The sequence below is a fragment of the Anabrus simplex genome, chromosome 3 (genome assembly GCF_040414725.1).
Source record: "Anabrus simplex isolate iqAnaSimp1 chromosome 3, ASM4041472v1, whole genome shotgun sequence".
NCBI lineage: Eukaryota > Metazoa > Arthropoda > Insecta > Orthoptera > Tettigoniidae > Anabrus > Anabrus simplex.
The window spans coordinates 463,958,652-463,977,805 of NC_090267.1; the positions used below are offsets into that span (position 1 = coordinate 463,958,652).

The 19,154-nt window shown below is 37.6% G+C and overlaps 1 protein-coding gene across 3 annotated transcripts in view; it reads left to right on the forward strand.

Moving 5' to 3' along the window:
- Positions 1-19,154, forward strand: part of LOC136866521 (glutathione S-transferase 1) — a 45,313-nt gene that overhangs the window by 7,980 nt on the left and 18,179 nt on the right. For all 3 annotated transcript variants that reach the window (XM_067143569.2, XM_067143567.2, XM_067143568.2), the window contains exons 2-3: positions 1,886-2,026; positions 7,727-7,785. In XM_067143569.2, coding sequence (XP_066999670.2) covers positions 1,886-2,026; positions 7,727-7,785 — 200 coding nt within the window. The remainder of the gene's footprint in view (positions 1-1,885; positions 2,027-7,726; positions 7,786-19,154) is intronic.

Here is a 19,154-nt window from a genome sequence, read left to right on the forward strand (position 1 = left end):
AGGAGAGCCATGTTCTTCAGACATATTTACACAATGAACCCAAGAAGACTGACCAATCAGATAATAAGATTTTTTTGAGACCAGGAAAACTGCAGTGTACTGGTACCAGGAGGTGAAGAAGGACATGGGAGAACTGGGATACAAGGAATGGAAATCAGCAGTGGGGATGCTTACAAGTTGAGGATCAAGGCTACGGAGAGGGTTCAAGGAAAAGTTAGATCCAGTACCCAGTGCCATGGACAGAAGAAAGGAGGAGATTGCAGAATGAAAGAATGAAGGAACACTGGACGAGGATTAAAGCCCAGAAACAGATGAAGCTGATTTCATATTAACATGGTCCATAGTCGGCCAAAACAAAAGAATATGAAGAAGAAAAAAAAGCATGGTGGGACAGGTAGAAAGTACTGTATTTACAATGGAGAAGGTTCAAGGGATGGCTTAAAATGTACCACCACTTCCCTCTTGGCCATGTCAATGAACCATACTATCAAATGAGGTAACAATGTGATTCTGGATCCCCCAGTAGATCTTGAAATAGAGATGCTCTTTGATTATAAGCATGTTTTTGCCAAACATAAACTTTACTTTGCTGTAATGGCAACCAACCGTAAATATGCACCTATACATCCTGGCTTTAGAAGGAGTTTCATCCTGCTGCAGGCCACGGACAACCAGGAAGTTTTAGCATTACAGGACTAGACCCTTAAACACCACCTTCCTATTAGCCAGCATTGGTGGCTACACATGAACATAATACAGAAAGAAAACTGCCAAGTTGGAAAGTAAGTTTCACAACATAACTGTGATTAACCCCAAGCGGGAGGAAGCATTTTATGTCTGTACACGGACCAATAATATGGCAAATTAAAACTCATACAGAATTATCCAACACTAGCTATAAACATACATATGTACATACTGTAAAATTAATTACTTTCCTTGAATAATATATGTACTCCATTGCAGAGGTCCATAGGATATTATCGAATTTTTTCGCAGCAGTATGTTAGTGCAAAAAATATCTCCATAAATAAGTTATTTTGCCATTCAAAGCCCTTATATCAGATAGTACTGGAGGTGATCAATCTTTTTATCTACATCTTCTAGTTGGAGTTGTTGCCTGTTGTTTCCGTTTGTTTTCTTAAATTACTGTTTTCTGATGAATTATGTCAAAATTTTGGTATTAAAAAAGTAGTGAAAAGTACTGTGTAACGAAAGATTTTCTGTTGTAAAGTAAAAAGGTCCAACTATTAAAAGGTTTTAGCATTACAGTGCTAGACCCTTAAACACCACCTTCCTATTAGCCAGCATTAGTGGTTACACATGAACATAATACAGAAAGAAAACTTTTCAATCCTTCAGATAAAGTTTTTATTCTTTAATTAAAGTCAAAATTTGAATGTAAAATTGGTCATTGATTAATATTATATATCGGAATGGTACTTGAAGGTCCCAGGTCTATGGTACTCATGTCAGTCCTTTCATCAGCTGTTCTGTTCTTCAGGGCATTTGAGTCACTCTTGTACTGAGAAGACTTGTAATGGTACATGCAGCTCACCTCCATTGGGGGTGTGCCTGAAAAGAGCTATACTACCTTGTATAATACAACATGACTTTACATACTTAACATCAAGTCATGTAGCTTATAATATATTTTCTCACTGAAGGTGGCTCAAATGAGCCAAAACATGTTGGATTAAAAATCACTCCATCAAAAGATGGATACATGCATTGAACAGTAGGACGTAACAAAAGCTTTTCTGTTGTAAAGTCAAAAGGTCCAACCATTAAAAAATAATGCTTTTCAATCCTTCAGATGAAGTTTTCGTTCTTTAATTAATGTCAAGCTGTACATTATTATTAGTTTTTTCTGTTTAATGTGTAGATGCCTATCACCTTATACCATCTGGAAGCCAGTCCTCCCTCCAGGACTGCTCTTCTGAGTGCCAAGCTTGTGGGAGTTGATGTCAACGTAAAAATTGTTGACCTTTTTACTGGAAAGCATCTTGAACCTGAGTTTCTTAAGGTCAGTATAACTTCAACTATCGCTTCTGAACTCAAAAGTTCTGCATTGTAAAATTAAGCATTTAAATTTTATTTTACTTTTTGCTGCTGAATATTGTGAATTCAAAACTGCTTATAAATTAAACAAGCTCCATTTTCTTTGTTTGAGCTCTTTCTGCTAGGAAGAAATACTTCCTGGAGCTGGGGCCAAAATGTAAAAAAAAAAAAAAAAAAAAAAAAAAAAAAAAAAAAAAAAAAAAAAAAAAGGTGGACTATCAAGAGTGGGAACTGCTCTCTAGTGGATTGGACGACTTTGGACGACTGAGGGCGTGACAATAAGGTAGAACCAAATCTTCAGGATACATCCCTCACACGTAGAAGAAGAAAATGGGTCTGGAAACGCTGAAACTCTTTCTTACGTAAATAATAACTAGCAGTTTCCCGCTGGCTCCGCCCGCAATGTACAAAGTATGTTGTTGTTCGTTACTATCCTCACGGATGTATTTACAAAGTTTCGAGTTAATGAAATAAAGCACATGATTTGCTGTGGTAATAGAATGTAATATTATGTCAACAAAACGTTTGAAAATACATCACACAAAGAAATTGAATTAAACGTTCCTTGAAAAAAAAAAAAAAATTGCACCGAACTGTTAAAAAGTCCTTCAAAGATCTTCATAACGGAGACAAATGTACTCATAACTTTTCTCAGAATCTACCAATTTAAGTATTTATTACCTTAAAAGAAAGTGCTTGATCCACTGAGTGTTTTTAGACCAAAACAAACTGCGTATGTCAATTAGAACAAAAGATATGATTGGTTCAATGAGAAAAAATGTTGAAGAAATGAGACGTCAAATTGAATCTGCACTCATACCTTTCCACAGAATAAACCAATTTGAATAGTTAAGAGCTGAAATGAAAGAGCTTGATCCACTGAGTGTTCTTAGGTCAAAATTAACTCCGTACCTCAATTAGAACAAAAAATTTGATTGCTTCAAAGAGACAAAAATTGGAAAAATCAAATAGTATTTGAGGAAGGCGGAAGTTAAGTGATTTATAGTATCTGATGACAAATCTGTGCATAAATAACTTTCAGTAAAAAAAAAAAAAAAAATGAAGGAAATCGACCGGATAGAATGGCCGAACTGACTGACTTTAGTTTTCATAAATTTTTTAAATATATAGATGATAATAATAATAATAATAATAATAATAATAATAATAATAATAATAATAATAATAATAATAATAATAATAATAATAATAATAATAATAATAATAATAATAATAATAAAGGCGATGAGTGCAACACTTTTTCAGCACAGACATCTAGGCGCAATTGCACTGTCATTTGTTACTTTCTCGTCGACTTTTCGCGATGGTCATGATTGTGCAGTGCACAGGGCTGCCAACCCATGACAAAACCATTAGTCTGGATTGGTTAGGTCTGGCTAGTGACAAAACCATTGATCAGGGTTGGTTAGGTTAGATTATTGACAAAACCATTGGACTGGGCTCAAGCAAAGGGAATTAGGGCCATGAAGCGGCTTTAGGCCTCTAGCATTCTGTACAGTGAGAACGCGCATTCAAAACACTGAAATAATTTATCATGCCTGCTAGTGACAAACTCAATGATGCTAATGACATTATGTCCGATTGTATCTCAGCCAATGGAAATGCTACAACACGCTTGAGCAATGAATAATGGCGTGTGATAAATGATATTAGGTTATAAAAGGGACTGTACTTCTGGGGGACAGTGGGTGGGTCCGTGACTGTCGCAGTGAACACGGCTCTCCTCTACAAGGTATTCCACATAAGATTTGTAACATTTCAAATCCCTTATGATGCTATAAACTTACGTTCCAATATTGTATTTCTACCATCATTGGTACGTAAAACTTACGTATTAATAGTGTGTAACAGGTACTTGGATGTTATCTGCGAGTAGGTTGTTCATTCCCGATGGTTGCTTTATAGTTATCAGGCATATGGTTTTACAGGACACAATGAATAAATGAAGAGTGAAATAGGAGGAGTTCATTTGCTGTATTTTTGACAAGTTGGATGAAGATGAGAGCAGGGAAGATAACCATGTAGAAACTGTGCACAAAGACTCTCCGATAACGATCCAAACAATTCACCCAGTGTCGGAAGTTCTGAAGAATCTCTACTGTGATCCAGATTTGTCGGTGTAGGGGTAGCGTGCCTTCCTCTTACCTGGAGCTCCCGGGTTGAATTCCCGGCCAGGTCAGGGATTTTTACCTGGATCCGAGGGGTAGTTCGAGGTCCACTCAGCCTAGATGATTAGAATTGAAGAGCTATCTGATGGTGAAATAGCGGCCCTGGTCCAGAAAGCCAAGAATAACGGCTGAGAGGATTCGTCATGCTGACCATACAACACCTCGTAATCTGCAGACCTTGGGGCTGAGCAGCGGTTGATTGGTAGGCCAAGATCCTTCAGGGCTCTAGTGCCATGGGGTTCAGGGTTTGGTGATCCAAATTTAAGAGCATCTGTTGGAATTTAGCAAATTTCTCACATAAAATGTTCAAAATGCCCATTAGCTCATCCGGAATTCACTGCAGTGGCGGTTTGATGCATGTATCAGTGCTGACATGCATTACATTTAATGTAATAAAGAGTTTCATGTGGTATACTGAATGTTTCCCATGTTAATGTAGACTATTATGTAGAGTTGTAGAAAATTAGCTCTAACATGGAAATAAAGCGTTTCCACACCCATGTCTATATAACATATTTTCTTCTTCTACGTGCGAGGAATGTGTCCTGAAGGTATGGTCGTACCTTACTGTTACATGCTGTATAGTATGATGTACCAAAGAGAAAGTTTGGCTGTACCTTATTGTTACACTCTGTATAGTATGGTATACTAAAGAGAAGGTTTGACTGTACCCTATTGTTAAAGCCTGTACAGTATGGTATATTAAAGGGAAGGTTTGGCCATACCCTATTGTTACACTCTGTATAGTATGGTATACTAAAGGTAAAGTTTTGCTGTACCTTATTGTTACACCCTCTATAGTATGATGTAGGCCTACTAAAGAGAAGGTTTGGCTGTACCCTATTGTTACTTCTTCTGTATAGTATGATATACTAAAATGAAGGTTTGGTCGTACCCTATTGTTACACCCTGTATAGTATGGTATACTAAAGAGAAGGTTTGGTCGTACCTTATTGTTACACCTGTGTAGTATGGTATACTAAAGAGAAGGTTTGGCCGTACCTTATTGTTACACCTGTATAGTATGGTATACTAAAGAGAAAGTTTGGCCGGATGCTATTGTTACACTCTGTATAGTATGGTATACTAAAGAGAAGGTTTGGTTGTACCTTATTGTTACTTTCTCTGTATAGTATAGTATACTAAAGGGAAGGTTTTTCCGTACCCTATTGTATGGTATACTAAAGGTTTGGCCTACCTTATATTTACATTCTGTATGGTATGATGTACTAAAGAGAAGGTTTGCCCGTACCTTATTGTTACTTCTCCTGTATAGTACAGTATACTAAAGAGAAGGTTTGGCCATACCTTATTGTTACACTCTGTATAGTATAGTATACTAAAGAGAAGGTTTGGCCATACCCTATTTGTACACTCTGTATAGTATGATGTACTAAAGAGAAGGTTTGGTCGTACCCTATTTGTACACCCTGTATAGTATGATGTACTAAAGAGAAGGTTTGGCCGTACCCTATTTGTACACCCTGTATAGTATGATGTACTAAAGAGAAGGTTTGGCCGTACCCTATTTGTGCACTCTGTATAGTATGATGTACTAAAGAGAAGGTTTGGCCGTACCCTATTTGTACACTCTGTATAGTATGATGTACTAAAGAGAAGGTTTGGCCGTACCCTATTGTTACACTCTGTATAGTATGGTATACTAAAGGGAAGGTTTGGCCGTACCCTATTGTTACACCTTGTATAGCATGATGTACTAAAGAGAAGGTTTGGCCGTACCCTATTTGTACACCCTGTATAGTATGATGTACTAAAGAGAAGGTTTGGCCGTACCCTATTTGTACACTCTGTATAGTATGATGTACTAAAGAGAAGGTTTGGCCGTACCTTATTGTTACACTCTGTATAGTATGATGTACTAAAGAGAAGGTTTGGCCATACCTTATTGTTACACCTTTATAGTATGGTACACTAAAGAGAAGGTTTGGCCATACCCTATTTGTACACGCTGTATAGTATGATGTACTAAAGAGAAGGTTTGGCCATACCTTATTGTTACACCTTTATAGTATGGTACACTAAAGAGAAGGTTTGGCCATACCCTATTTGTACACGCTGTATAGTATGATGTACTAAAGAGAAGGTTTGGCCATACCTTATTGTTACACCTTTATAGTATGGTACACTAAAGAGAAGGTTTGGCCGTACCCTATTTGTACATCCTGTATAGTATGATGTACTAAAGAGAAGGTTTGGCCGTACCCTATTGTTACACCTTGTATAGTATGATATACTAAAGAGAAGGTTTGGCCGTACCCTATTGTTACACCTTGTATAGCATGATATACTAAAGAGAAGGTTTGGCTGTACCCTATTGATACACCTTGTATAGTATGATATACTAAAGAGAAGGTTTGGCCGTACCTTACTGTTACACCGTGTATAGTATGGTATAATAAGAGAAGGTCTGGTCCTTATTGTTACCCTCTGTATAGTATGATATACTAAAGAGAGTCATTTATAGAGAAAAAGGACTTTTTATGTTTATTTTGACATTTTGTATTTACACTCAACTCTTGATTAACTGGGATAATGTAGGGTTAAGGCTTCTCAGATAAGTAAAATCGTGGTTACGCCACAAAAAGTTAAAAATAAAACAGGTGTACTGAAAGTACAGTTAAATTAATAATAAATTATACTACTGGAGTCCCTTGAGCTCACTGCTGTGAAAACCACTCTAACATGCATTGGTCATGGTCCTTAAATGTAGAGTTCTTCATAGGTTTTCGGTTTACCATACCATTGTTTGCATCGGACAAACAAGCAAATGATAGAAATTTGTCTTTGTTGCGTAAAATATCCCGCATGGTAGAATCACCAACGTTATTTTGGATACACACCTGTTTAACAGTAGAACCTCGTTTTATATTTTGTACAATATCCCACTTATGTTGAATCGTCAAAATGACATGCTTCCATTTGATTTCCACTTTTTGCGAACTGAACTGCATTGAACGAAAACAAGACAATGACTGAGAGTGGGGCGGTGTGGAGTAGAGCAAGTGCTCATGGCCAGTGACACACCAGTTACAAATAACTTCAAGGTCGTGTCACTCTGCTACTATTACAACTCGGCAATATTATCCCAACTCTTTGTAATTCTGTATTACAGTAACTCCTAACACTCGTGCATTATTAGCGGTTTTGATATCGCGGTTAAGCCGCAACATGGTTGATCCGATTACGGTAAATCGAGAGTTGAGTGGATTCTGTTTTTTAAATTGTTTGTTGTTTTGAATAATGTTACTCAATTTGCGTGCAAATTAACTTGTACCATAAGCTAAATAAATAAAATGCAAAGAAAAACATAACAGAGTAAACACAATGACAGGTCAGTGTGGGATGAAGGAGCAAGAGAAAGCGGAGACAAGAACTAGAGGATGTGTGGCTAAAATAATTACCGGTAAGTTAAGTAGATTTAATACAAAACTAGTATTTGTTTCTTACTTTTCCAGATGAATCCTCTACATACTGTTCCAGTTCTTGATGATGATGGATTCATTGTGTCAGACAGGTAGGAAACACCAATGTATGAAACAAATAGCTATTACAAAGGAATAATACATGTAGTCTAACATACAATGATTTCCTTGAAATTGCACTAAATATATTATCAAGCTTAGTCAGAGTAGTTCCCCCTGATATTGGCAAAAGAAGTTTTCAAGATGCTTGGGATGTTCCTCTTATCAGTCATCGCCAACTGGTAGTCTTCAAGACAAAGCCCGGCTCCTCGCTGCTTCCTCTCCTGAATCTGGTGCATGGCTAGCATTACCTTTGCCTTCTCTTGATCTTCATTTTTCCAGTGAGAGTTTCTGTATAGCTGTGGCTTTACATATCGGGGCAACCGATGGTCAGCTTGTGGTGGATCAGCGGGGCCTCCTTGGCCTTTCCTCCACTATAAATAATGTCATTTTGCGGGCACTGATTTCAGCAGAAGTTCCTTTTATACGAGAGCCCACTAGTTGCATCCATTCAGATGGCAAAAGACCAGACAGAATGACACTTGTGCCATGGTAAAGGGGCACAGCCGCAAATAGGGAAAATGCTAAAAGAAGAAAATACAGCGATTTATTGGACAAATTCTTTTTCATGTCAGTACCCATTGAATTGAGTAGTACTTGGGTAATGATGGCCTCAATTTTATCAAAGAGGTTGGCCAACAGATTGGTCAGATTTCCGGCGATATGCAATCAACTGCTTTTCTTATTCAGTGCATCAGCATAGCTCTAATGCGTGGGAATGTCACATCCATTCTCAGGACATTACCACCTGGTAAAGAGCTGGATGAAGTTTTCGTCTTTCAGACATGACTTTGTATTTTATGGAAACTGAATTTTAATTATGAATTACATGTAACCAACTTCTTTGGTTTAAAAAAAAATGTGATTTTAAGTATCCTAATTAGATGTAGAGAAAATTATCTTACACAGGACCAGTTGAAGAAATTTTGAGGCCCCTGCAAGACATTATTTTAGGGCCTCCTTTGTTTACGTCAGGTTAGGTCAGTCTAATCAAACCTATTCACAAAACTGGATGTTCGGATTATTACATAATTTACCACCATCTACTTTCAAAAACTACATTGTTTCCTTCTAAATATATAAGCCAATTCATCATTGAGATGCTGGTGAAAGTTGTGGTATACACGAAAACAATGTCTAGTTTCTTTGTCTGCTGGAAATATCACGTTCTTAGCACAGATGTCTGTAGGTCCTTCTATAACTATATTCTAAAATGTTTGTCTATAACTTCTGGATAATTTCCTGGATCGCTTGAATCAAAAGGTCTTGTACTTTGATTGCCTTTCTTCCTTTCTGTGGAGTTGAAAGTTAACTGAAGTATCCATTTCATTACACAGCACTGAAGTTGAAGTTGAGTCTACTACTTATTTAGTTTCCGAAATGTTCACATTTGTGTTCAAAACCAGTATACAGTTTAAAACAATAACTTTTGTTCAATTTCCTGCACTACCTTCTACTTGTACACTGCTCTTGTTTAAAACAATAACTTCTTCTTCAGCCTAATACATTTCTGCTTATGCAGGCCGTTCATGTTTAAAAACAATAACTGTTAGATTTTTATTGCACTCAGTTGTTGGGAGTTTTATTATCCTATACTAAGGCATTTGATAGGGTAGATCATGGGAGACTACTGGCAAAAATGAGTGCAATTGGACTTGACAAAAGAGTGACTGTTTCTAGAAAGTAGAAGTCAGAGAATTAGAGTAGGTGAAGCTTTATCTGTCCCTGTAAAAATTAAGAGGGGAATTCCTCAAGGCAGTATTATTGGACCTTTATGTTTTCTTATATATATCAATGATATGTGTAAAGAAGTGGAATCAGAGATAAGGCTTTTCGCAGATGATGTTATTCTGTACAGAGTAATAAATAGGTTACAAGATTGTGAGCAACTGCAAAATGACCTCGATAATGTTGTGAGATGGACAGTAGGCAATGGTATGATGATAAACGGGGATAAAAGTCAGATTGTGAGTTTCACAAATAGGAAAAGTCCTCTCAGTTTTAATTACTGCGTTGATTGGGTAAAAGTTCCCTTTGGGGAACATTGTAAATACCTAGGTATAAATATAAGGAAAGATCTTCATTGGGGTAATCACATAAATATGCTTATAAATAAAGGGTACAGATCTCTGCACATGGTTATGAGAGTATTTAGGGGTTGTAGTAAGGATGTAAAGGAGAGAGCATATTTGTCTCTGGTGAGACCTCAACTTGAGTATGGTTCCAGTGTATGGGACCCTTTACCAGGATTACTTGATTCAGGAACTGGAAAAAATCCAAAGAAAAGCAGCTCAATTTGTTCTGGGCGATTTCCGACAAAAGAGTAGCGTTACAAAAATGTTGCAAAGTTTGGGCTGGGAAGACTTGGGAGAAAGGAGACGAGCTGCTCGACTAAGTGGTATTGTCCTCAATACTGTTCTATTATGAGATTAATTACATGTAAGTGGTATGTTCCGAGCTGTCAGTGGAGAGATGGCGTGGGAGGACATCAGTAGACGAATAAATTTGGATGGTGTCTTTAAAAGTAGGAAAGATCACAATATGAAGATAAAGTTGGAATTCAAGAGGACAAATTGGGGCAAATATTCATTTGTAGGAAGGGGAGTTAGGGATTGGAATAACTTACTAAGGGAGATGTTCAATAAATTTCCAGTTTCTTTGCAATCATTTAAGAAAAGGCTAGGAAAACAACAGATAGGGAATCTGCCACCTGGGCGACTGCCCTAAATGCAGATCAGTAGTGATTGATTGATTGATTGATTGATTGATTGATTGATTGAAGAAATTTTTAACATGCATTTTTAGCTGACGTATTCGGTAATCCGAATCATTTTAATGTGTTTTTGTCATTGTCTCTTGTACTTATTACAATTACTCGACGGATGATGTCCACAAGATGGACGAAACATGTACCGATATTTATTAATTGTTAATTAAACAAAAAATCTTTTGGTATTGTAAAGGTGGAACCTTTGACTGTACCTTTTGAAAAAGTATACAAATGGTAATACGGGCTTTGCAGTGAAAATTATTTCATGCAGCCACATTTCCACCTAGTGGTCTCTTTACAAATTTGTTTAACGCTCCTTCCTGCCATGATGTTTCTTTCTTCAGCTCCTTCTTGCGCTTTCTGTGTTGAAAACCTCATAAGTATGGTATTTTCTATCCATTTTTATGTTATTATAGTAATAATAATAATAATAATAATAATAATAATAATAATAATAATAATAATAATAATAATAATAATAATAATAATAATAATAATAATAATAATAATGCCGTATGGCCTCTGGAGAGGCCTGGTGCAGGTCTTTTGAGTTGATGCTGTAGAGGCGACCTGCCAGTCTGTGAGGAATGGATCCTACCTAAGATGTTTTCTTATGCTTAGGAGAACATGTACACCCAGCCCCCAAACCATCGGAATGAAACAATTTAGATTAAAATTCTGGCCTTGCCAGGAATCAAACCCGGGACCACTTGGACCATGTTTGATAAAGCATGGACTTCTCCAACTAACACACAAACAACAAACATGCTGACCAGACAGGATTAGGAACTACATGGACCAAAAATTCGTGATCAATAGATATGGACAATTGAATAAGAATTAAAGTGCTGTATGACTCTGTTTTGAGATTTTATTGATCAAAAAGCATTGCTAATTTGACTGGAAGATTAAGGGATTTTATAGGAAGACAATTTCAGCAGGAAATTCAACCTGATTCTTTTGTTGTTGCTAATAACGCGTTTACAGGAGGGTGAAGATGGGGCCCCTAAAGCTCAGGGACACCTGCAGCAGTGCGTGATATAGGGCCTTTAAACCGGCTCTGATCTTACACCAAAGTAAATATGATAAAACATTATTTCATAAACAGTTACCCATATCAGTTAACTCTTGGTCTTTTACTTTTTTCATCAAGGGATAATCTCTAGGTGTAAGGTCAGGATTCAAAACGCAGATCAAGAAGTAGCTTACATCTAAGATGATTTGAAGAGACTTACATGTCAAATGCAGCAGTCTAGGACTGGTTGAACTCCCAAATATTGAATATTAAAAAAACGAAAAAAGGAAGGGTGGTTCTACAATACCACAAGTGTCTGGGAAGAAACGGTTATAACTAGCGGTGGGGGGTGGGGGGTGGGGGAGGTGTTGGTGACCTAAAATAAAAATCACTGAGAATGATCGATAAGATGCCCTTATATTTATTGAAAAATGCTATACAAATAATTAAGAAATACTTTAAAAAAATGATTTTACCAAACTGAATTCTGTTGACTGTATAACAATGGTTTTTCAAGAATATATCACTGTTCCATTCACTGCAAAGCTCTTGTTGTTCAGAAATAATTATCTCCTAATTTTCTATGAAGTGAATATAACATAGGAATTATTAAAATCATTAGCTTAATTCTTAAATTTTATCCAAAGCCACGTTTATACATTGTTATATTGTCATTGAAGAAACAGTACCTCATATGTCACAATGCTCTTCCTGGCCATTATTTTCCTTAAGACTGGTCACACCTCCCAGCCACATATGGATATTTAGTCCATCAGAAGAATGTTTGTTGTGTTCATTTTCATATGCAAAACTGAAAAGGAAAATGAACCTTAAATACAGTACACTGTATGAGTGTGTAAATACATAATGCAAACATATATTCCTACAGTGCGGTACGCTAAGGTTAATTTTCCTTTACACATCTGCATATGAAAATGAACACAATGGAAATTGTTGTGATGGACTGTATATTCATATGCGGCTGGGAGGCGTGACTAGTCTTTAAGGAATAATGGATAGGAAGAGCATTGTGGGATACGAGATTTTGTTTCTTAAGCGGTGATATGAAACATACTTTCCTAGCACAAAGGACTGAAACCCAAGAAACTAAATTCAATAATGCATTTTAATTAATTTAACTGTTAATAAAATTAGAACTGAAATTGTATAGCACTCTTTTGCATATTAAATATGATCAGCCGAAATTGGAAAAAACTGCGAAATAAAAGTGCATTATTATCCTTTGCTTTATCATAGAATGAATTTCTATACTACTCAGGGGTGTATTCTCCTTGAATGCAAGGCATTCATTGCATGCGTTATGATAACACAAAGAACTGTCTGATGTATGATTTTAGGTTGTTTCAAGTCAAATATTAACGATTTCATCTCTCAGAAGTTCAAAAGGTCTGCCCAACTGTACTAGTTCCGTTGCTTGACTACGTGTGGTGCTGGTGTAGTCTCGCCGTCTATTCCACTCTAGAAAGAAAGAGACAGCAAAGGGAGGAGTTAAGGATGTAAGGCATTCAATCTTAAAATTGCATTCGGTGGCAGACGTCGTTCTGAAACCCTCCGAATGATGTCGCTGCAATTGAAACTTGGTCAGAATTTGTCACCCCATACCCGTGCTACCCTCTGCCATCTGTTAGCAACTTGGAGAAAGTCGGCATGCATAAGTTTACAGCGAACGGGACCCACAGATTACCCCCCCAGCGAGAACCCAACGTGACGAAACTGACCAGTGCCACTGGGGTGACTTACCTCCAGTGCTTGAGATGTGGCTAAGTAGTGAGTTAATTCATTGTGTGTTTTGCTCATTAGTGAGTGCTGTTCCTGTGCTATTTGTCGTTTTCGGTGTTTCATTATATTTTGCGCACATGTGGTATTAACGATGGCTGAGTCTAAAACAGATATAATTGTAAATCAGTTTGAAAAGCCGTTTACTGGCCGTTCGTTTGATGAAAAGATTCAAATAGTTAAAGCCGGGAGACTTCTACCTTCCCTCGTAAATTTAAAAACCGAAAACAAGAATTGTGTACGTACGTTCAATCCAGAAACTTACAGTAAAGCTGTTTGGCTCGAATTCACCTACATGTAATTAGGGTGAGTAGAATTGAAATTTACTTAATAGATTGTGTTAACTGCATGGTTACTAGTTGCATGCCTCAGTGGAGATTCCAGGATACGCCACTGATACTATTGAGCAATGTTCTAATGCAAAGGGAAAAACCATTACCTTTCAGCAACATTCGCCCCGAAATTATTTAAAAAAAAAAAAAAAAAACCATGGCGCAAGAGCTTCGAAAGGCCTTGGCCGACCAAGCGACCACTGCTGCAGGTTATGAGGTGTCGTATGGCCAGAACAACGAATCTCCTCGGCTGTCATCCTTGGCTTTTTAGAGCGGAGTTGTAATCTCATCGTCAGACAGCTCCTCAATTGTAATCACGTAAATTGAGTGGACCTCCAATCAGCTCTCAGATCCAAGTAAAAATCCATGATCGGGTGAGCAGGCTGTGCAGTTAGGGTCGTGCAGCTGTGAGCTTGCATCTAGGAGATAGTGGGTTTGAACCCCACTGTCGGTAGCCCTGAAAATGGTTTTCTGTGGTTTCACATTTTCACACCAGAAAAATGCTGGTGTTGTACCTTAATTAAGGTCATGGCTACTTCCTTTCCACTCCTAGGCCTTTCCCATCCCATCATCGCCATTATATCATTGCGACGTAAAGTAAAAAAAAAATCCCTGACATGGCCTGGAATTGAACCCGAGGCTTCTACCCCTACACCACAGGGCCAGCTCGCCCTCCAATTATAACATAGTGAAATGAAGCAGTTTGAATACGTTTGTAACCACTGATTGAGTTGTTGTTGGCTATTATTCAATTCTGTGCATGCAATTTCTCTGGCTTACAATTCACAAGCACTCAATGCTTTCTGTGCTTGTACTCCTGATTATTGGACAAGTCATTTCTGACATGAAATATGCCTCCACACAGATTTCACTGCTGAGGCTGCATCTGACAGAGTATGCATATCTGTCATTTAGCCTCTTCATGTGTGTGACGCTCTTGCTCAAACAGTTCAACAGCAGTACAATAGATGTGGTTAGGCGCCAAGGCAAGTATGTCCCAGGTTTGAGGGTTGACGTTTGCAACATTCATGCTTTGTCTAAGCTAGTCTTTATATCACTTCAAAGGGCCACCATGGGGAATCTTTTGCCTAAGGAAAGTTCACCATACAAGATTTGGCATAGAAGCCTGGTGTCGCTCATACGGCAGACAATTAATCGGGTACTGCTATGTTTATTTTCATGTTTGTTATAAGTTATGTCCGATTGGCCCTTCTATTTGAAAGGTGTCTCACAGAAATGAACTCTCTGTATGTAATGAAATGAAACTTTGTAAATGCATCTGGTTAAGAAACATAGCTAACAATGTTTTAGCTGTGTACGCTACTGGTATAGAATAAGAAGAGTGAAATATCACTCAGTGGTGCAGTTCTAAGAAAACAAAGTCCCCTGGTGCTCTAAATTTTAAGATATAACCATAGGCAAAATTTGGTTTGGGGTTAGTTGCTCTTCCCCAAATATTTTTAATTTATTGAATTATCATCGTCATCATCATTATTAAAATGATCTTAAATTGGACCAACCCAAACAAAGGAGTAATTATTCATTTCTTCCTACTATAGAAGCCTCAAATAATATGTATTCCTTATTTATCCTGAGTACTGTCCCATTGAACCATTAGCTCGAGGGAGGGATTGCCCTTTACAGTTATGGCTTTACAATTAATGGCAGAAATGTTTAATATTCGTAATACCTTGATCATAACAATATTGTCAGTACACTGGATAATTAACAATTATATTTAATTGTGACCGAGCTCAATAGCTGCAATCGCTTAAGTGCGGCCAGTATCCAGTATTCGGGAGATAGTAGGTTCGAACCCCACTGTCGGCAGCCCTGAAAATGGTTTTCCGTGGTTTCCCACTCCTAGCCCTTTCCTGTCCCATCGTCGCCGTAAGACCTATCTGTGTCGGTGCGACGTAAAACAGCTAGAAAAAAAAAATTAATTGTGGCAATAATCTATATACTGTAAATAAAGTTGGGGGCCCGCTGCCTGTAATTTTGTTTGTTTTGCCAATTTTTCAGATATTTATCTGAGTTAGGTCAACTCAAGACCGTATTAGTGGTTTTTAGCTTTCGTGTCTGTTCGACCTTCTATTCCACCATCACGGCAAAATGGCTGGATAGATCCCGGATAAATCTGTGGACTATATGTGAAACTTCCCTTCATATTAAACCACTTTTGTTATGTACATAAGTTCGCTTGGTCACTTGACACTCTTTCCTTTGAGGAAAAATTCAAAGCTGTTGAAACGTATAACTTTTTGGCTCCACAAAATATGGAAATATAGAGGCAATTTCAATGACGGTGCAGATTTTCATTTCGGGGTAACTGCTGGCTAAACGGTAAGTCATTTCACAAAACAGATTACACAATTGTAGCTCAATTTGGATAGATCTTCAACTTCGGTCCTATGACATATTGTCGTATCTCGATTCTTTATATGTTACATAGCGCTGCATTTCTTGATTATAATCAAATCTCTCCAACTCGATTGTGACTGGCATTAGGAAGAGTGGCCTCCCTTTATAATGAAAACTCTCCGTCTCTATTGTGAATGGCAGTTCGGACTGAGTGCTTCAGACGGTTGAGGTGCTGGCCTTCTGACCCCAACTTGGCAGATTCGATCCTGGCTAAGTCCGGTGGATTTTTAAGGTGCTCAAATACGTCAGCCTTGTGTCGGTATATTTACTGGCACATAAAAGAACTCCTGCGGGACTAAATTCTGGCACTTGGCGTCTCCGAAATCTGTAAAAGTAGTTAGTGGGACGTAAAGCCAATAACATTATTATTAATGGCAGTTGGCAAGTCAACCTGCCGTTATAGTAGAAACTCCCAAACTCAATTGTGAATAGCAGTAGGAAATGTGGCCTGCCATTATCATCAAAACTTCCCCAACACGCACCTTACATCGGAAACAACATATGGGGTCCTCCCCATTTTGTTTCTCAGATAGCACTAAGAGACATTCAATTTAACATAATCTTATTCACTGCATGTACAGTAATTTAGCAAAGCAAGGGTATATTTGCTAATAATTAAAACATTTCTATATATCTTTGTAATAAATATCTAGAAACAGACTTCTTAAATAGCAGCAGAATATGCTGTTCTTTTTATTCCATACCTTAAAGAAGATACATGGCCAGTATATCTTATCTGCTGACCTAGTTTGATAGTTATGTATGTCATTCCTGTAGGCAATTTCTGTGTTTAGAAAGATCATATCATTTTAAGATTTGTACATGAGTAGTATGAGTAGTAGTACATATACAAAATTGTAGATAGGATAATTATGTTAGAGGAGGATTAGGTAGAACATCAGTTCTTTAATAAATCAAGTTTCAATCAAATTCACCAGTTCAAAATAAGTCCCATATTTCTTCTTATTATCTGTGCTACAATCCTACTATTGAGCAACGTGTTTTCCTTTAATTGACGTGGTTGCATGACATTCTTGAAGTCAAGATGTTGCATACAACAGCGTGTTCCACTGAAGTAAAAGGGATCCATCTAATTTAATTAACATAAAAGATGTTGTATGAAAAGATGTACAGTAATTCTCTTCTTTTTCCTGTTAACCTGTGAGTTGTCACTATATGAGATTTTCTCTCACATTATTTTGTATTGTGAGTTTACTTCTCAGCGATGGGAGATGACTGTTCCCTCTTCTAGCTGAGTTTACAACTGTCGTGGGTAAGGCGATTCACATTTGAAGGGTAAGCATCCCCTCCTCTTTGGAATAAAAATTCATATGAGTTAATGCGCCCTGTGTGAGAGGTTCTCTCATCGTGCGACCAATGGCGTCCGTGTTATGTTGAAGTCGAGGGGGAAACTTTCTCCTGTTATAAGCATTAGTATTTGACTTAAGTTGTGCGTGTAACGTTCTCCATTTGCAATTACTGATAAACGAGTCTTCAAAAATTATTGAGTCGAGGAAGAATGCTGGGAAATAAACGCTTTTAAAAACTCCAGCTAACTCAAATGTTAGAAAGAAGACCTATTGTACTTTATTCTTGCTTTTGTATTGTGACTGTCAGAAAGTTCTGTATTAATAACAATGTTATTGGTTATACGTCCCAATAACTACTATTTATGGTTTTTGCAGATGCCGAGGTGCTGAAATGTTGTCCCACAAGAGTTCTTTTATATGCCAGTAAAATTATGGCTGACGTATCTGAGCACCTTCGAATACCACCGGACTGAACCTGGTTTGAACCTGCCAACTAGGGCTCAGACAGCCAGCTCCTTAACAATCTGAGTCATTCAGCCCAGCACTCTTGTGAATATACATACTTACATGTGACTGAACTAATGATTAATTTCCATTAAGAAGTAATTTGATTCTGTAATATACGGACAATCTTTTTAAAAATCTAAACTGTATAACGCAGTCTTTACATCTCATTTCCGTAATTCGTTTCACTCTTACATCCCGGAAAATTATAGAAGATATATTTATTTTAAATGAAGTTTAATGTGAGAGAAAGTCTCATGTGCCACCACTCGTGTTACAATTTGGCTAGCGACCACTCGCAGGTTAAAAGGTTGTTCATTGAACTAGATTCATATTTACCTCTGGAGGATTTACAGGGAAGTGACATGATACAGTGTAGGGTATTTCTTTCCACTGTCCTCTAAGTAGTCCTGGAGAACACTTTGTTGAAAAAAATAATCTATGAATTTAAAATGTTTCATTGTGAAAATTCAGATACTAACACATGAAAATTACTATGATTATTACACTGCAACTATTAGCTATTAATGAGTCCAAGCACAACTCAGTATTGACTGGTATGGCTGATGATATGTCCTGGTAAGGGTTACAACCTAACAGTGATTGCCTAACAGGTGGCTGCTTGGGTGTCTATTGCTACAAACCTACAACCTACACAAGGACACCACTTGACCTGCAATATCAGTATTCCTCTTCAGTTCAAGATAAACAGCATAATATAAGATAATGTCATTTGAGTGAACATATCTGAGCATGAATGATATTTTCTGTTGTTATCTAAAAACACATCACTGGTGTCGTCCACTACTGGCTGCCCTAGAGATAGTTTTCTGTGGTTTCCAACCGGGCGAGTTGTCCTTGCGGTTAGAGGCTTTACGTTGCACTGACACAGATAGGTCTTATGGCGACGATGGGATCAGAAAGTCCTAGGAGTGAGAAGGAAGCAGCTGTGGCCTTAATTAAAGTACAGCCCTAGCATTTGCCTGGTGTGAAAATGGGAAACCACAGAAAACCATCTTCAGGCTGCCAACAGTGGGGTTCAAACCCTTTATCTCCCGGATGGAAGCTCACAGCTGCGCGCCCCTTACCACATGGCCAACTCGCCCGGTTGAAAGCATTGTAATATGATAAATTTCGCACAATGTGCATTTAGTTGTTACAGAAACTTGTCAAAGAGTTTTGTCTTTTGTTGCACAATATCAGATGATATCGG